We start from the raw sequence: 18,187 nt of genomic DNA on the forward strand, positions 1-18,187 counted from the left end.
TGAGACCCTAAAATGTATCCCATGCTCTTGAATGTGTGTGTGTTGGATGTACGTACCCAGCGATGATACCATGGGAGACACTGCTAAAGGCTTTGTCTTTCACCTCACAGCTCACTTTTTGCTGCAGAGCTTGGTGCGTCACCCATGCACGGGTGAGCCTGGTCTCCATGTGCTCTTTCGGAGGGAGAACAGGTCAGGATCTCTGCAGCTGAGGCTGAGGTCAGGGTGCAGGAGCCGGACCAAGTCCCTCCACTTCTTCCCTCTCCTGAGCTCCTTGCCCCTGACCTGGGCAGTGCCCAGGGCTGCCAGAGTCACTTCCACAGGGATTGCTGCTCCTGCAAACCATGACAGCAGCTTTGGCTCTCAGCACCACTCCAGGTGAGGACGTACTGTGCAACACCACCTTTACCAGTCATGAACCTTACGGATCTGCTGCTGGTTGAAGGGCTGATCCCTGCTCCTGTTGGGTCTTAGCATCTCAGTGGTCCCACCAGCGGCTGCTGCCCTGCACCGAAGAGCATAAATTACACCTAGGACTTCAGCTGAAACCTGGGCATGAGAGCACACGCAAAAGCAATGATTCAGACAGCACCAGGAAGCTTTTATTCCTTCCACTAAGTGCCAATAAAATGCTGCTTCCAGACAACAGTGAAAGCCTCTTCCTTTCCATCCCAGAGCATTGTTGCCTGCTTTGTCAGCGGGGCTTGTCTCATGGACATGGGTCATTGCAGAGATGCTAAATTGTGCTTGTGGTGCATTTAAGACTCCATTGATGATTTAACACATCTGTGGAATCAGCAGAAACCATGAGTGACTTTAACTAATTAAAGACAATTAATTGATACCTATGAATTAGCTACTATAAGCAGTGATTTACTGGGTGAAGATATGAAGTGAAACTTGATGTTTTATAAGGCATTTAAAAATAATCATAAAAAAACTTGCAGACGTCAGATGCTTGAACAGACAAAGGGCTGTGCCCTGCCAGGAGTGAGCTGAGGCCACCCCACTGCAACACGTGGCCTGGGACTCTGCAGATGGCAGCTCCAGACCTGGAAAATGTTTCAAAATTCAGAATTTACATCCTTTTTATCTCTTTTAAAACACAGCCTGTTGATAGACCTGACCTGTAAAAACCAGAGGTTGTCCTGCTTTGTTTTCTGCAGGGGTTTGTTGGCATTTGGCCGTCACTTGAGGGCTGGGACCTCCAGTTCTTCACCTGGGGGCAGTGGGACTGTTGGTCAGTGCTGCACGGCCACTCTGCAACTGATCTAAGTTCCATGGATAGGGAAAGCAGTGAACCCCACACCATGCTCTGAAGGATGGTCAACGCCCGCTCCCTCGAGCAGTGGCATGCAGCGCCATCTGCTCCATGCTCTGCAGAGCTATACCACCCTTGGACATCCCCTGAAAAATGTCCCCCATATTGGGGTGTGCCTGAACTCCACCTGCCAGCCACGATCCACTGTCGGCAGAGGAGTCAGTGTGTGCATTATCCTGCTGGACCCTTCTCCAGTCCCACAAGACTTGAGTCCCTGTCCTGCGCCAGGGACCATGGGCTCAGTCAGGGAGCAAAGCAGGTGAGGAGCATCCCACAGTCACCATGCTTGTCCAGCTCTGCCCTCCTGACACTTGCCCTAACCCCGCCTCTGCTGGCACTACCTCTTTCTCCACCACATGCTTCTCGTGCTCGTACTCCATAGCCCATGGGGCCACCTCAAAGCTCGCATTATGCCTCGTGGGAGGAAGCAACACTCCAGCAACTCTAAGGTGGGAGTAAGGGGATCCCTCTCCATGTGCTTCAACTAATGGGGACAGCAAGAGGTACCACATCCCCGTCTGGTGAGATGCATCGGCTCCTGGCAGTATTCCAGCTTTAAGAGCTGTTGCTCCATTGTCTCAGCTACCACTGAGCTACATCATGGACAGCAACGCTGGTAGGCTGGGCAGAAGCGTGACCCTGGGTCCTTGGGATGGGCATTGACCTGGTGGTCTCAGAGCAGCAATTGCAGGATCTCCTGTGAGGTCCAGAGCACCCTTGCTAACATAACCTAATCAAAGACATGAGCAGGTTGTTTTTATCCAGCAGTAGTGGCAAGACCAGGCTCTATAATATCTGTATTTCAGCCTGGCTTGGACTCCGGGAGTCCTGGGTTTGAGTGTGACCTACACATAGGTCTGGTTGAACACAACCACAGCCCAAAACACTAGCTCAACATTTTACTAGCACCTTCTAGGTAACAAATAAATCTTGGTTTGCATCCATTCCACCACGTGGGGACACTGGTACCCTAGGGAGCACCTTGGCATGGGTCTGCATCAACAGACCACAAGGCGCACATGCTTGTGAGACTGGGCATGGCTCTGCAAGGGTCCAGGCTCATGCAGTGGTCTTGGGACACTTGTGCTGAACATCGGAGGAGGACGCTTTGTATCCCAGGCTGGTAGCAGCTTCTGGAGATTTGAACTCTTGCCAGGACATTGGCGTCACTCTGGAGAGGGCACAGGCCTCCTTGCCCACACCACACTGTAGGATATAAGCCCTGCATCACACCCGTGCCTCAGTGCACCACCTGCCAATGCCTCCGTAGAGCAGCTGAAAGGATCTGGCATCCTGTACTGAACAGACCGTGAGGGACACAACCTGGTCTCCACCAGTTTCTTTGGCTGAGGCACCAGAATTATGTTTGAGCAGACCCTTTTTCCATGTGCTGTGCTCCAGAGTGGTGTAGCATGAGGGACTGCTCCTCGAAGGACCACAGCATGGAGGATGTTAGCATGCTATGGCAGAAGATGCTGATCTGCTGCAATACGCTGGAGGATGCTACATCTCATAGCTTCAGGGAAAATGCCCTGTTAGGGAAGGACAGAGCTCTTTAGCACTTGCACCATGCTCCAGAGGATGCTGGTGCCTTGGTCTGGCATCCAGAGGTCCTGTTGCCTGCGGGGGACATTAAGGCCCTAGCAGGACAGTAGCAGAGCACAAATCTCCACAATATCATGGCACATGGCCAGCAGGTCCAGTGAGGGGATTTTGCCCCTCTACTCGGCTCTTGTGAGATCCCACCCAGAATATTGTGTCCCATTCTGGAATCCTCAACATAAGAAGGATATGCAACTGTTGGAACAGGTGCAGAGGAGGCTATGAAGATGACCCAAGAGCTGAAATACCTCTGCTATGAGGATAAACTAAGAGAGTTGGGGTTCTTCAGCCTGGAGAAGAGAAGGCTCCAAGGAGACCTTAGAGCAACTTCCAGTACGGAAAGGGGCTCCAGGAAATATGGGGAGGGGCTTGTGGTGACAGGATGAGGGGAAATGGCTGTAAATTGGAAGGGGAAAGATTTAGATTAGACATTAGGAAGAAATTCCTCACAATGAGAGTGGGGAAGCCCTGTCCCAGGGAAGCAGTGGTTGCTCCATTCTTGGAGGTGTTCAAGGCCAGGTTGGATGGGACTTGTGACACAGTGGGTGGTGTCCCTGCTCATGGCAGGGGGTTGGAACTGGATGGGTTTTAAGGTCCCTTCCCACCCAAACCATTCCATGATTTTTTGATTGTGACGTTGTTAGTACCCTGCATGACTCTCCAAAAGCTGCTGCCGGGGTCCATGTCTCTGCAGTGCACAGCATCTTGGCCAATCCCGCTGCACCAACCTCATCCACTTGCAAAACACGTGCTGTGCATGGCAGGATGGGCACAGCACCCCTGTACCTCAGAGCTGCTCACCACGCACCCAGCCCTGCACCACGCTCCGGCAAACCATGGCACAATACATGGTGCCACTGCAACACTGCAACCATCACACAACCCGTGCAACACTTGGGGTGATGCCAGCACCCAGAAAGACCCCAGAGAAGACCCCAAAGCACTCTGCCCTGTCCCAAGGGATTTCTGCATCCTGTGGACACAGAAAAACACAGGTGGGCGAGGGAGCATGGGAGGGTTGGTGGCAGAGTTGGGTGCTGACTTGGCTGTTCTGGCACAGCTGGAGCAGCGGGCACCGGGCACAGCGAGGGAGGTGCCAGGCAGGGAGGGAGTGTGCTGGTTTCAGCCCTGCTGTGCAGGGAGCCAGGCTGGCTGGGGGCCAGCACGCTGCCGAGACAGGCAGCGCTGTGGGAAGCAGGGAGTGCCTCCGTACCCTCACCCTGGGTGCTGCCAGCCCTGCAGGGACAGGCAGAGCAGCTGCAGCACCCATGCGCTGCACCGGGCATGGGCAAAGCCCTGCTTTCGCCTGCCAGAAAGGTTTTGAGGATGGACCTTCAAAGTCTGGGAGAAGGGGATATTTTTTTCCCAAGACATCTGGATCATTTTGCCCTGAACCATCCCTCTGGGGCCATGCATCAGGCAGGGTGGAAATGTCACCTGCCAGGCTTTCACTTAGCCACCCTCCAGGGATTTCATATCCCAGCACCACCTCCCTTCCCAGTTCTCTCTTTTTCTCCCAAAAGGGGATCAGGGTCATCCAACCACACTCGTTTTTGAGGAGGTGGGTGACAGGGGGCTGCAGCTTCACTGAAACTGAGGTATCCCAGAGGCTCACTCCCCAAAACCTGATGGCATGTGTAGAAGTAGGCAAAATAAGTTGTCATCCCATGGGCAGCGCAAGGGGGAAACCTGCAGGGTGGACCTGCATCGCTGCGCCCGGCATGGGAAGGACAGGCAGCCCTGGCAAGAAGGGAAACAAAATGTCTCGTCAAGGGAAAATAAGCCCTTGAAGATCCACGATCCTGCAGCTCCAGCCCCTTTCCCCGGTGCTCTGAGAACTGCCTCATGGATGCTGTGGGATAACGGCAAGGGACAGCTTGCCCCAGGCAATGGTCACGCAATCCTGGGGTTTGCTACAGGTTGACAGTCCAGATGCAGGTGTTGGGAACTCTTGGGATTATGCAGCTGTATTGCCCCTGTGGGTGTTGTTTGTGGGAGCGTGATACAGAGACGGCTACAGCTGGATGAAAGCTGTGCACCCCCGAAAGGGCAGGGAAATGGTCTCTCCACACTGACTCATCTCAAGTCTTCATTGCATGCTGTCAGAAACATGCAGAGGAGTCAAACACGGTTGGCCTGGGCCCTTTAGGAAGAGGAAGGAAGAGGGATTAAAGTGGCCTCAAAGCACGACTTGCAATTAATCCATGGACCAAGGAGCCTGGAAGCAGTGAGGCTGACCTGTGAGTCCTGTGAGGCTGACCCTGACCCAGAGGGGTGGTGGGGGGACTGTGGTGCAGCAAAGCAGGAGCTAAAGTGGCCATAACTACGCTCGCTCCAGACTGCAGCAAGAAAAGCAGGTCAAAGTACTGAGGTCTGTTACCAAACCTGCCAAGAACTGCAAGAGTGAGATGCTGTGAGGCAAGGGGACATATTATTCAGGAGGTCCTGTCCAGCTGCTGTCTCCTCGTGCAGCCCAGGGGTCGGGTGGGCAACTGCACTTGCTCAGGCCAGCGCTGCCGGGACTGTCCTGGGTCAGTTTCCTCGGGACTCAGAGCTTCAGGGTGGAGACAACACCCACACCCCCTCACCGTTCTCTTTATTTACAGACACAACATCAGCTGGGGGTGCGGAGATGAGAAAGAGCGCCTTGCGAGGTGTCTCCCACCCAGACAGAGCTGCGCCTGCAGCAAGGTCTTTGTGAGCTCTGTGTAGTGGGAGCGCAGGTAAGTGCAGCGCAGGCTCCACGATGTAGGGAAAACAGCTGGTCGAGCAAAAGGCTGTGTGCCTCTCCATGGCTGAGCCTCCTTTGCCTTCTGAGTCATCTATTTCCACCGCCCGCCCACCATGGTCTTCCCACGGGCACCCTTTGACCTGGAAGAGAAGCAGAAATGCGCTTACAAAAAGGCATTAGTGACCGTGGAAGGCAGGAGGTGCCACTGGTGGAGAGTCAGAGGCCCTGCAAAGAGGACCGGGCCATCTCCAGCCGATGCTCTCTGCCCTGTGGGGAAGAAGGTCTTTAGTGGCCCTGGGTAAAAACTCGGGAGCTAAGTCAGCCTATCTGGTTTGGGACTCCGTGCAACCAAGCTCATGCATCCTGCCAGGTGTTTCTAAGGGCCCCCAATTCCTTTCCCATTATTCTTCCTCCCAAAGTTCCTTCAGAGAAGATTGGGCGAGCTGAATCCCCAGTTGCGAAGGGATGATAACTCCTGTGGGATCCTTCTCGCCAGACCCAGAAGCTGTGGAGCTGTTAGGCAGGACACAGCACATCGCTCTCTTTAACCAGCATCAAGGGAGCAAGCTCAGCTCTGGGCAAGGGTCAGCAGAGAGGAGGAGGCGGCTCAGGTGGACGGTGGACAGCATTTCTGGCATGTCATTCTAAGTGACATGCCAGACTAAGTGACTCCAGCACAGCTTTGGCTGCCAGTTCTTGGCTTCGCCTCCTCCCTCAGCCCCACTGCCAGCCGATGTCAGTCCTGGCATCCATGCAGCACACGTGCAACGGGAGACACACAGCACTCGGGAAACGCCTGTACTCACCCTTTGCTGCAGTACCGGTATGGGTTAGGGCAGGAGAGAAGAAAGATTTGGTGTAAGCGGGTGGAATGTGCTGCTATCTGACACACAGGGCAGGCTGAGCACCCCCCGTGTGAGACGGCAGGATGGGACGGGGAAGCGGGAGCCCCCAAGGGTGGGGTTAAACACCCACTTCCACCCTCCTACAAAGGGTGTCGAGTCCAGTGGAGGGAACAGGGGCACAAGGACAGGCTCCTCTGAACTTGTGGGGCTGTGTAGCTCCCACAGCTCATGGCATTTCACCCCCTACATAAGCTGAGGGGTGCTCCAGCACCTTTCCTTGGATGCTGGGCAGAGCCACTGCAGGGATGGGAGTGGCTGGATGGTGGCAGGACCCTGCAGAACACAAGAGCCCATGTGCACAGGTGAGATCTCCCAAGGATCCATACCCAGCCAGGGTCTCTGGGGGAGGGGGAGCTGGTGGAGGTGGAAGGCAATGAGGGGTCTGTCAATGGGAGCAGAGCAGCATGGATCAGACCTGCAGGTCCATGAACATTGGGAGCTGGACCAGGAGCTGCAGTGGGAAGGACAGGACATGGCTCTGCAAGGGTATGAGAGCGCCAGGAGATATACAGGGAGGGAATTGGGGCCGGTGGAGTAGGGATGTGGATGGGTAGGGTGCATCGAGGAAGGATGCTCAGTCTGCCCAGGGACTTACACTTTCTGGTGGTCACTAACGCGGTTTCGGAGGACGTTGATCTACAAGAGAAATGTAAGCAGATGGTGAGACCTGACAAGGTGCCCCACACCTGGACAGGGAGAATGGTCAGGGCAAAGGTGCATCACTGTTTTCTCTTCCTCAGCAGGTCTTGTGTGGGGTTTGGAGCTGTGATGTGCAGCACAGAGGAAAGCCTGTTGCAGTGCAAAGGACACCTCCCCAGGAGCTGAGAGGCCGCAGGACCACCACCCAGACACTTTCAGCAGCTGTCATATCATCCAACATTTCATAGCCGTGTGCTCTGCCTTGCCAGGCTGGCTGAGAACTACTGGGAGGATGAGTTTGATCACAGAGTCACAGAATCATAGAACGGTTTGGGCTGGAAGGGACCTCAAAGTCCATCCAGTTCCAACCGCCTGTCATAGGCAGAGACACCTCTCACTGGATCAAGGTGCTCAAAGCCCCATCCAGCCTGGCTTTGAACACCTCCAGGGATGGGGCACATCCAAAAAGGTGGCAGACGTGGCTTTGCTTTCAGCGGTGCAGAGCCTGTTAGGTGTTAGTCACCCGATGCACAAGGGTGTCAAAGCCCTTTTCCGATGCAGCCAGCTCTCCTGTGACAGCACCATCAGCCAGACAACCAGCTCGTCTCCCAGGTGGGGAGCAGAAAGAGCAGCCAGGCATAAGGAGGGTGAGCAAGCTGATGGAGGACCTCCCGGCTCACCTCATATTTCTGTCGCTTGAACTTTTCCTGCAGGTCAAATTTCTCAGCCTCCAGGTCACGGATGGTTTGCCATAGTTCCTTGGCCTTTTCCCTGTGGGAAGAGCATGGTGATGTCAGCACAAAAAAAAAAAGGGATGTGGCTCACAGGGACCTTAATGCAGGGGACAGGCCAGTGATGCCACCACGCCGCCTGCTCTACCAGCATGGGTTTCTGTACGGTCCACGCCCAGACAGGGATGTGTAGTCCAGGTGGCAATGCCGGTACCAGATGTGGACCTGAGCCATGGGCTGAGGTTGGAGTGCATGGGGACGTGCATGTCCCACGCGTGTGAGCGTGGCTCCCTCTGATGGTTAGTGCTGCCAGCAGCAGCCTGGCAGTGGTGGCCCCATGGAGCCACGAAGCCCATGTCCCCAGTGGGGTGTCACAGCCCGTCACCCAGCTGGGCCACCACCCTGCTGTCTGCACTGCAAGCCCCAGGCCACCCACTCCAGCCAAAGATGCTGCCCCAGGAGGTGGGACCCAAAGCAGAGCCCCTGTTCTGGACACCCCTCCTGCAGCCCGTGCTCACCTCAGCTTGTCTTCACTGAGGTGGTCAATGTTCAAGGGCTTCCGCCGTTCACTGAGGATCTTCTTCTTCTTTTCCCGCTCTGTTTGCTTCTTCCCACCTTTTTTCTCTGACTAAGGAAAACCACCAGTCCATCAGAGGGAAAGAAATGCACCCAGCTTTTGTTCTACCTCTGTCCCCAGCTCTGCCCCTCAACGTGTTCTGCTTTCGGGATGCCAGAAACACGTGAGATTCTCAAGAAAATTTTGGCAATAGTGGACAAGGTACCCCCTACGCCCTCATCCCTGTCCCTGAGGCAAGGCTGGTCTTTTCCCAGACAGCATCTGCAAAGCTGAGCTTTCAGCAGACATTGGCCCTCTGACCAGTGCTGTGACCCAACCGTGGTGGCCTGTCTTCTGCTTGTGGAAACAGCTGTCTACCAGCACTGAGAACATGCTTAGTGACGTGGGGCCAGCCCACGACTGAGCCCTTCTAGGAGCACCAGCAATTTCATTGCAACCCCCTCAGGTAGCCTCACACCTTCTGCATGTAGCCTCCAAAATGCAGCATGTTGGAGAGCGCTTTCTTTTTCCGTGCTTCCTCCTCAGCCCTCTTCCGTGCCTCCTCTTCCTCTTTGCGAGCTCTTTCTTCCTGCCAGGGTCAGAAGTGGGTCAGAAGCAGAGAGACAGAGACCTAACAGTCCAGCATGTGACACACAGCTCATGCTCCCATGTGGTCCATGGCCAGGCTTCTGCCTCCCAAGACCAGCCCAAGCCCCACAGCCCTGGAAAGATCGGAGAATGGTTTGGGTTGGAAGGGACCTCAAAGCCCATCCAGTTCCACCCCCTGCCATGGGCAGGGACACCTCCCATTGGACCAAGCCCCATCCAACCTGGCCTTGAACACCTCCAGGGATGGGGCAGCCACCGCTGCTCTGGGCAACAAGGGCCTCTCGATCCTCATCATGAAGAATTTCTTCCTACTGTCTAATCTAAATGTTCCCCCTCCAATTTAAAGCTATTTTCCCTTGTCCTGTCACCCCAGGACCCTGTAAAAAGACCCTTCCTGGTTTTCTTGTGCACCGGAGACACTCACAGCCATGCGGGCTTGGCGCTCCTTCTCCCTCTCGCTGCGAATCCGCTGCTGCTCTGCCCTCTCCGCTCGCCGCTGTTCCTGCAGGAGGAGAGGACATTGTCTTGGATGCCCCACGGAATATGCATCCTCTCCGTCCCTAGGGACACATCCCTGACCCCCAACACCTGAAGAGCCCCAGGGGAAGATCTACTGCTCCCATGTCTCCCAGGATACTGCATGGACCAGAGCCCGCAGGGTAGGGTGCATCTCCATTAGACACCCCAGTATCACGGCAGCCAGACCAGGGCCTCTCCTGGCACAGGGGCTCAAAATCTGGCTGAAATCTCAGGCTCTGTCTTGCAGGGACACGGGTTGTCTCAGGTAGCTCTCAGGACTGTGGGGAAAGGATCTTGGCCGTTTGCCCGCAGGGGAGGTGGTGGCAACGGTGATGGAGAGGCAGAGTTTCAGACATACAATCCTGTCCTTGAGGGAGATGAGCTCCTCTTCCTCCTTCTTCCTGCTCTCAAAATGGGCTTCGATGAGGGCCTGAAGTTCATTCAGGTCCTTTTCCATGCGTTTGCGGTGAATGTCCTGCACCAGATAGAAACAGCAGCGATGGTTACACGTTAACACATGAAGCCCTCCGGGAGCTGCAAAGCTGCTGAGCACAGTGTGGAGACACAATGTGAGGGGAGAACCTCATGGCAGTTGACACCGAGTGCACTACTCACATCAAAATCCAGTCTCTCTCCATCTGGGATTTTGGGAGGCACCAGGTTTGGCATGAAGACCCTGCAATTGAAGGTGAGCGGGGGGATGAGGTTCTGGGACAGAACAGCGCCTTTTATCCATGCACTGACCCACCAAGCCCTCCTCTCTGAGCCACACAGTCCCCAGGGATGCAAAGTGAGAATAGTCTGAGGACAGAGAAGTGCAATGCTGCTCGCTGGAGGTTGCCAGCTGGACAGCTTCAGAGGAAGACCTCTGGCATTCCTGGGAAGAGCTCCAATGTGCCCACATGGTTGGAATAACTCTGTGAGCTGCAGGCAATTTGGCCACGATCCTTTGCCAGGCACCCTGGGACTGGCAACCACCCCACTGCTCACCCAAAAGAGGACAGAGGAACTGTGTGCCCCAGCGTGAGCTGCAACAGTGGGCTGGAAACCAGTCTCTCATCCTCTGTGGTCTCCAGGGACGGCAGGATATGCTCAGTAGGGGTACATCAAGACACAAAGGGATGAAGAGATCACAGCTGAGGACAAACCTGCCTCCCACATCGCAGCATCCCACCTGTCCGTGAGGACCTGCAAGTTCCTGGCAACAGTTCATGGCCCTGCTCCTTCAGGCAGGTGCTCCTGCCTCTGGGATGCTGGCGCTCATGCAAACGTGTGCCACATGCCAACCATGGCCAGGTCCATGCTGCAGAAGCAAGACCCTGGCTGTGCCATGGGCTTTGTACCCCAGGCTGGGGTGCATACAAATTTTTTCCTGCTGCAAGGCCGCAAGGCAGTTGGGCTTCCCCCAAAGAACGTGCAAAATGCTTCAAAACCGCCCCTTTATATCACAATCCCCTTTATATTCCACGTTTATCTGCCCATTTCTCTCCCTTTTTCTCTCCGTCTCACAGTCCCAGCCTGCTTTCATGCTTTTGAGGCCTCACTGACCCATGCCCTTCATGGATCATGGTGCTAAGCCCATCGCATGGAGCCTCTGGCACAGCTCCTACGTCAGACTTTGCACCAGCAAAAATGCACTAACACTTACTTGGGCTTTGGCTTTGATTCACCTGCAGGTCCGCAGAAGCAGGAGAGAAAGACAATGTTAGTGTCACAAAGGCATTTGCTTTCACTTCTTGACCCAAGCCCCAAGTCACCAGACCAAGCTACCCCTCTCTTAGCAACACCAGCTGCGCTGTGGATCATCCTCCAGCAAAGAAGCGTGCAATGAGGTGTCCATCTGTGTGCCAAAACCCCAGACACACATTGATGCTCCTGGCTGAGCAGAAAGGCATTTGGTACCTCCTTACACAGGTGAAGGGACAGTTCCTCCCACCCCAGAGAGGAACAAGTATGGATACTTTACCTTCCCCAGGCTCCTGCTCTCGGTCTCCTTCTCCATCTGTGGAAAATACAATGCTTTGGCTTCTGGAAGCCAGTCCTTCTGTGCATCTTGCCCATGGTGGTTCCACCACGCTGTTCCCCTCTGCCCTGTGCGTATCCCCTCTGCAGAACGCAGCTCCACCCCACCAGGATGAACGGGGAGAGAGCGGGTGCCTCATGGACATCCCTCACTCCCAGACAGACCAGGAGAGCCCCAAGTCATCTCCAGGAGGAACCCAGACAAGATTTGCAAGAGCTCAGGCTGGGAAAGCTGTAGTAGTACCCTCTTCTGTATTTTGAGTGAATTTCTTACCTCGGCAGCACAAAGCCATCCCTCCTGCAGGCCTCCTGCTGCCCCATCCCCGGCAGAGGACGGGGCCAGGGCAGCTCTGCCCTATGTACTGCAGATTCTCTCTTGAGCAGCAAATGAATATATCACCAAACACCCCATTACAAGTGCCCAGTGTCTCGGGGGGCTGAGATCAGGACTGAAATGGCCAAAACTTTCTCCTCCATTCTTGCTTTACCTTCTTCTGGTGCTTTCGTTTCATCTTCCTGTTCTGTTTCAAAAGCAATGGGGAGAATATGACTATCCGTGGGTGACAGCAACCATGTTCCCTCAGCACAGAAGGGTCCCGGCACCTCAACTTGGGCAGCACAGCTGGGATCTGAGCCTGCTCCACCAGCTGTGACAGCACAGGGACACACACCAGGAAAGCCCATCTGCTCCAAAGAGTCCAGTGCTCTTTGGAAGGAAAAACTCATCACAGAGTGACCCCAGCTCTGGAAATGCTCCTTCTAAAGCTGCAGGGACCTCTCAGTGGAACAGGCTCAGCAAACTTTTGGCATTCAGCATGCCGGACACAAGCTGTTTGATCAGCAGCCAGGAGAAAACACCATTATTCTCATGCCTGAAGGGCCAAGGGACTTGGTAGATCAGGAAAGGGCGGCTCAGTTTTGACACCTCCTTACTGGAAACCACAGGTACAGGCAGAGCTGCCCCTCTGTGCTACTGGGAACACCCCACACCCTGCTTGGCACCCCACCGAAGTAAAGTGTGGCTACAGCCAAGCCACGGGAACTCGCTGGTGAAGCCACCACACACCTTCTGCCTTCGTTTCTTCGGTCTCTTCCTCCACCTCCTCTACCAGTTCTTCCTGACCTGTGGAATAACGGGCAGCATGAGTCCAACAGCCACTGCTCCCACCAGCTCCCTTCAGACCCCAGTACCCGGACAACGGTGGCTTGGAGCTGGACGAGACAGACACCCGAGGGAGACATAACCACAGGAAGAAGCAGCGGCTCAGAAAGAGAAGGGCTTCACTCTAACCTTTACCCAAGGGCTGTTCTCTTTGGTAGGGCAAAAAAAAAATAAATTAAACTGTTTATAGCCACCTCTGGGTTTGTCTCTCATCCCCTCTCAGCTATCATGCTCTTATACCCCAGGATGGGGAGGGGGTGATTTCTATTGCTTTCCTCTAGCCAGCGAAGAGCAAGACTGGCTGGCGTTAGAGGCTGTGCCTTCAGCACCTTTACAGTCTTATTTATTACACTGTTGGAGCATTTTTCCACTGGAGGGAGCAGTATCCCCACAAGAGTCCTCCACTGGAGTCAGAGTGATGCTCGGGCCCACAGGTCCTAGGAAGACTTGTGGTCCCACAGCAAGAGAGGAAGAAAGAAAAAGAAGATAGCAAACCACGAGTGCATGTGGTTGAGAGATGTAAGAGAGAAGACACAGACACAGGAGCAACGACACAGAGCACAGCAGGGTGGGAAGAAAAAAGTGCAAGAAGCAAGAGAGAGAAGTGGAAGAATGAAAGAAAACCAATTCCCAACCAGGGAGTGGCAAAAGACACACCAACCCATGACATATTCACAGCAGCAGTGGAGATGAAATAAAGAAAGGTGCAATAACTACCATCTTCTTCCTCTATCCATTCTTCCTCTTCTGAGCCAGGGAGGAGGGAAAGGAATAAGCGCAGAGGTTAGTTGCACGCCATGAAGCTGTGGAGTGTGGCTGTGGCATGCATGAGATGTGGACTCCAGCACTGCAGTGGTTTCCCCCTTGTGCCTCTCTTTGCTTTAATGCTCAGGATGGTTTGCCATGGCACGGCAAGAGGCTCAGCCAAACCCAGCTCCCACCCCCAACCCCAAACGAACAGCCCAGCTGTGGCCCAGAGCTGCTGCATGCACCGTCGGGTTTGCTTCTTCGTTGGACTGAGGCAGATGGAGGTTTGTACTTAAGCATCATTATTAGGTATTCAGCTGAAGCTTTGGCTCCCATTGAGTTATTGGGATCACAACTCTGCCAACCCATTTCTGTCCAACATTTCCACCACGGTTTTGAGTGCAGTGATCACTCTGACAAAAAAGGTCCTGAGATAATTCAGCCTGGTTTTGATCCTATAGGTAATTGAGGTGGAAAAGTCTAGAACATGGTCTCATCTGCCTTTCCTGGTCATAATTTGCCCATTGCAGTCAAGGAACTTGCCACCACAACCCACCCAAGCAAAACCAACAGGACAGACAGCACCTGTCCCAGTCCTCGCAACCACCGGTTCAACACATACCTTCTTCCACGTACTCCTCTTCACAGAGCACACATGCGCATGGGAGAGAGGGAAGGGAAAGAAGACACAGTTATTGAAGGCGCTCTGATCATGTCTTAGTTTCAGCCTCACGGCAGCTGCGGATGCTCCATGTCCTCTTACCTTCCTGCTCCCTGCAAACACAATACAAATTTACAGAGTTCAGTTATCTGCTGCAACGGGGCATGTGTGTCTATCAGAGACCCCAAAGGGGGATCTGAGGCTTCCCCAAGGCTGGCTCCCCCTTTTTGGAGCAATGGACAATGACTACTGGGCAGGTTGCTGTGTGGAACACTGTAAGGCAGCAGTGAGACAACATCCAGATCACCCTGAGTTCTGCAGACAGCAGGAGCTGAAGTGCTCGACTGGTGCTTTGACAGTAGTCAGAGCACAACGTCATTTTGCAGCTTGAGAAGATTGAGAGACCATGGCCTGTAATCCCAGAAACGGGCATCTCACAGCCCACCTTGGCCCCACAGTCCTTTCCTGGCCTTGAGGGACATGCACAGTCTGTCTTTGGATGTGTCCGGGCGTCAGGCTGAATGTCAGGGCATGTGAGTCTGTTCTGGCATTTAAACATAAAAAAAGGATTCAGATCTACTTTTCTGCTGGTGGATGAGAAGTAGGAGCCGTGTTTGGACTGATCCCTATGACCACGTCTTGCAGATATTGAGCCCCTCTCTCCAGGGTGCACCCCATGGCCCAGCATCCCTCATCAGCTGAAGTTGCCCTCAGATTTGGGCCTTAATGAGTGATGTTCTGGCTGTGGCAGTAGGATCCCATCAGCAACAGGCTGCTGATATCCATCTCACTGATCCAGAGTGCAGCATTTTTAACGTAGGGACTGTACCTTACCATGACTGTGCTGATACGGGTCCTACAGCAAACCTCCCCACAACGGGAGTCTCAGCACCATCACCACAGCGGTGAGGATGAGGGTGGGATGGAGGGATTTCATGTTGAGTTAATGACGAGAGCTGATGCCCCCGAAACAGCACCTCTAAAGCAATATAGTGACCCTATGGGAAAGTGGGGATAAGGAGAAAGAAAGGGTGTTTTAAAACCACACCACTTACTGTTCACATTCTTCGGTGACCTCTTCAGAGTCCGACATGCCTGGTTATCTAGCAGAATTCAAGATAGGTTGGAAAAAGTGAGGGTTAGGAGCCAAGATAAGGACAAGCACAGCCTGTCCTCCAGCACCCAAGACATGGGCACAGAGATGCTGCGTCTCTCCAAAGCACTTGGAGATTCAAGCTGTTCCCAGCCAAGCTGTGGTGGTGTTATCTAGGCAGAGATAAGGCTCCCCTCTCCCCCTCCTGCCCCAAGACCACAGCTCGCCCCAAATAGGAGGCAGGAGATTAGACACAGCCTCACGCAACACTGATAATCGCTGTCAGGAGCCGTGTTCAGGACATGCAACTCTCCCCACTGCAGCCAGTTCAGGGAGCTGCGTTTTCTCAGGGCACAAGGAAATAACCCAATTATAATGTTCAGTTTGTTTTGCTTCCTGACTATTTTTAGCTCTGTTGGGTTATAGAAATTTGCAGGGACCTCTGTTAGCTCAGATTTACAGCCCTGCACAAGCCATAGCACAAGATCTCAGTGAGACCTCCCAGCCCAGCCCTGAGACTGCAGAGCGTGCTCTGGAAGGGGGCGAGCTGGTCTGGTCTGGAGCCTTTCGCTCCTGGTCCTGGCCTTGAGACTAAGATTACCTAAAGGAGTAAATCATGTGCCCATTCTCAACTTCTCAGCACACCCATCTCCCTCCCAGCCATGGTGAGGAGGACTTTACTCATCATCCCACCTCCTCTAGCTTCCACACTATGCTCCACCACAAGGTCCTCACAGACCAGCCCCATGCTCAGCCTCAGCCCTGGACACCACAGGGCAGCCCTGAGCATCAGCCCAAGCGCCTGCACAGCCTCTCCACTGCTCGCATTCGTGTCAGACCTCAGCAAAGCTCAGATGCTCCAGAACAACGCAAGGCAGCTCTAGAAATAACTTCCAAGTGCTAAACCACCTGTTCCCAGAGCAGCACTGCTTCACTTCCCCTCCTGCCAGGCATCTGGGAACAACTGGTCCTGGCTACATCTGTTGAGCATTTATTACCCGGGAAGGGCAAGGCAGGCTTCAGGATCGTTTATTTAAGATGCTGAATCCGGGACTGGAATCCACAAGCATGGGAAAGATACACAACAGGAGGGGCACCTCTGCATACCCACAGGTCCCAGGCGGGGAGATGTCAAACCTCACTTCCAAGCAGTGACTCAGAAAGTGCTTTTTAGAGACAAATGAAGTCAGAACCCAGCCCTGTGTGCCTCAGGCTCACCGCCTATTTCTGCCATCGTTATTCCCTTCCCTCTGATGGATGCGGGGCTTGACCCCAAGCACTCCCCTCCAGCACCATCTCCTTGATCCCCACTCCACGATAACATCAGTTCCCAGCCCTACTTCTTGCTCAGGCCCAGTGCAGTCCTGCTACCCCCAGAGTTTGGCCTCTGAGCACCCAAGAGTTCATTTGATCTTCTCACAAGAGCAGAGAATTCCTCCTGGCCACAACAGCACAAACACGCATTTGTGAAAGCTTATTTCTACCTTTCCAGTCACCTCTTCTCTCGTACATCACCAGATCCCATAACGCATTTGTTGAGGAACAGCAACAAAACCAGAACTGTTCAGGAGGTACTCAAAAAAAAAGTGGTCCTGGGAAATATTTATCCATACTCTGCACAGGAACAGGTAAACCTTTCTATTAAAGCTTAGAAATGTTGTTTTGAGAGAATTAAGAGAAGACAGCAGACATATTACAGTGTTAAAGAGGAAATCTCGCACTTATTATTGGCTGTAAAACATCTCCCATTATTTACTGTATATTAAATAATGCAAATATCCCTCCTGCTCTTTACAGTCCTCTTCTCCACCTGCTCGGGGGGTGTCTGGTCTCACCTCTGGAGCTGAGTTTATCCTCCACAGTTTGCAGTCCCTGCTTTCCCCGAGGCTACCCAGACCTGGAACTCTCATTTCCCAGCATTTGCTCCAGTGTGGGTAATGTCACTGCTCCTTTTCCACTTCACAGAGTCAAAATATGCATGGGGGCACCCCAGCTCTAACCCACCCGCCATGCTGCCAGCGAGCTGAGGCCAGGCAGGCCTGACACCCCCAAGGGCATCGCATCCCTCCTGTCCCACCCAGAGACACAGGGAACAGGGATCTCTCGAGAACCCCCTGGCACCGGCGCAGCCAAAATCCTTTTCAGCTGCCTTGGCTCACATCAGGGTGGTTCAAAAAGCATTGGGCAAGGTGCAAATACAACCCCCTGGAGAAGGTCCTGATGCTTTATCCAGGGGAATGCCTTCATGGCAAAAGGATGTGCCAGTACAAGCGGCTGGGGAGGACCACGAACCTTGAGCCAAAACCCTTCTGGGTCTTTCACAACTGCCCTTCCACTGTGCATCCTACGCCGCGAGCGGGCAGCCGGCCACCCCCAGCCTTACCTCCGCCGCGGGGTGCCCGTGAGATCCCAGGGAGCTGAGGGCAAGCCAGCGGGTGTCTGGGAAATGCTCTTTGGGGGCAGGAGGCTTTAAGGGGGCTCCAGCGCCCACCCCGGGGCGGGCAGCGCCGGGAGGAATGTGCTCGGCGCCCAGCAAGGAATGCAACACTTGTGAGCTGCTATTTTGGCAGCCGTGGCCGCGGCCCCCTCTGCCTCTCCCCCTTCCCCCCAGGAGCCCATATAAGCCCAAGCTATTGTGTGGCCTCAGAGATTTGCTATTTTAAACCCTCCAGACTGAGATACGCGAGTGCCCGAGGGGCTGACACAAGCCAGCCAGCTGTCACTTTCTAGGGCCGGGGACACTGATAAGGCAGCTCTGCCCGAGCTGAGGACCAGACCCTCCGTCACGGTCCCAGCCTGGGCTCACAGCCACCGCACTGAGCCCAGGATGCTGTAATGAGAAGGGAAGAATCTCAGGCTGCTTTTACCTCTACCCAGGCCACTTTTTTC

The 18,187-nt window shown here is 54.1% G+C and overlaps 1 protein-coding gene across 5 annotated transcripts; it reads right to left on the minus strand.

Moving 5' to 3' along the window:
* Window positions 1–5,502: 5,502 nt before the first annotated feature.
* On the minus strand, window positions 5,503–17,713 carry TNNT2 (troponin T2, cardiac type). Of its 5 annotated transcripts, XM_009560588.2 has the most exons (17): window positions 15,261–17,713; window positions 14,308–14,318; window positions 14,167–14,184; window positions 13,515–13,544; window positions 12,702–12,758; window positions 12,124–12,156; window positions 11,580–11,615; window positions 11,262–11,283; window positions 10,229–10,289; window positions 9,972–10,088; window positions 9,519–9,596; window positions 8,964–9,074; window positions 8,448–8,557; window positions 7,879–7,969; window positions 7,155–7,195; window positions 6,461–6,466; window positions 5,503–5,794 (listed from the first exon to the last, which is right to left on the minus strand). In XM_009560588.2, the coding sequence occupies exons 1-17, from the start codon at window positions 15,296–15,298 to the stop codon at window positions 5,746–5,748; spliced, it is 909 nt and encodes a 302-aa protein (XP_009558883.1). In that variant the 5' UTR covers window positions 15,299–17,713; the 3' UTR covers window positions 5,503–5,745. The 5 variants fall into 5 exon arrangements, 4 of the variants coding, with proteins under 4 accessions (XP_009558883.1, XP_053943389.1, XP_053943390.1 ...); XR_008453467.1 differs by lacking the exon at window positions 13,515–13,544 and having other exon boundaries at window positions 6,461–6,832; window positions 14,167–14,318; window positions 15,261–17,704; XM_054087414.1 differs by lacking the exon at window positions 13,515–13,544 and having other exon boundaries at window positions 5,503–6,832; window positions 14,167–14,318; window positions 15,261–17,704.
* Between the last annotated feature and the right edge of the window lie 474 nt (window positions 17,714–18,187).

Source organism: Cuculus canorus, chromosome 24 (genome assembly GCF_017976375.1).
Source record: "Cuculus canorus isolate bCucCan1 chromosome 24, bCucCan1.pri, whole genome shotgun sequence".
Classification (NCBI taxonomy): Eukaryota; Metazoa; Chordata; class Aves; order Cuculiformes; family Cuculidae; genus Cuculus; species Cuculus canorus.

What these genes read in the sequence shown, in the direction of transcription:
- TNNT2 (XM_009560588.2), bottom strand. Translation starts at nt 15,298, where the DNA reads ATGTCGGACTCTGAAGAGGTCACCGAAGAATGTGAACA. An exon ending in GAATCAAAGCCAAAGCCCAA is followed by an intron (nt 10,290 to 11,261) that starts GTAAGTGTTAGT and finishes CTTCAATTGCAG; the next exon opens with GGTCTTCATGCCAAACCTGG. An exon ending in CTCAGTGAAGACAAGCTGAG is followed by an intron (nt 7,970 to 8,447) that starts GTGAGCACGGGC and finishes CTCTTCCCACAG; the next exon opens with GGAAAAGGCCAAGGAACTAT.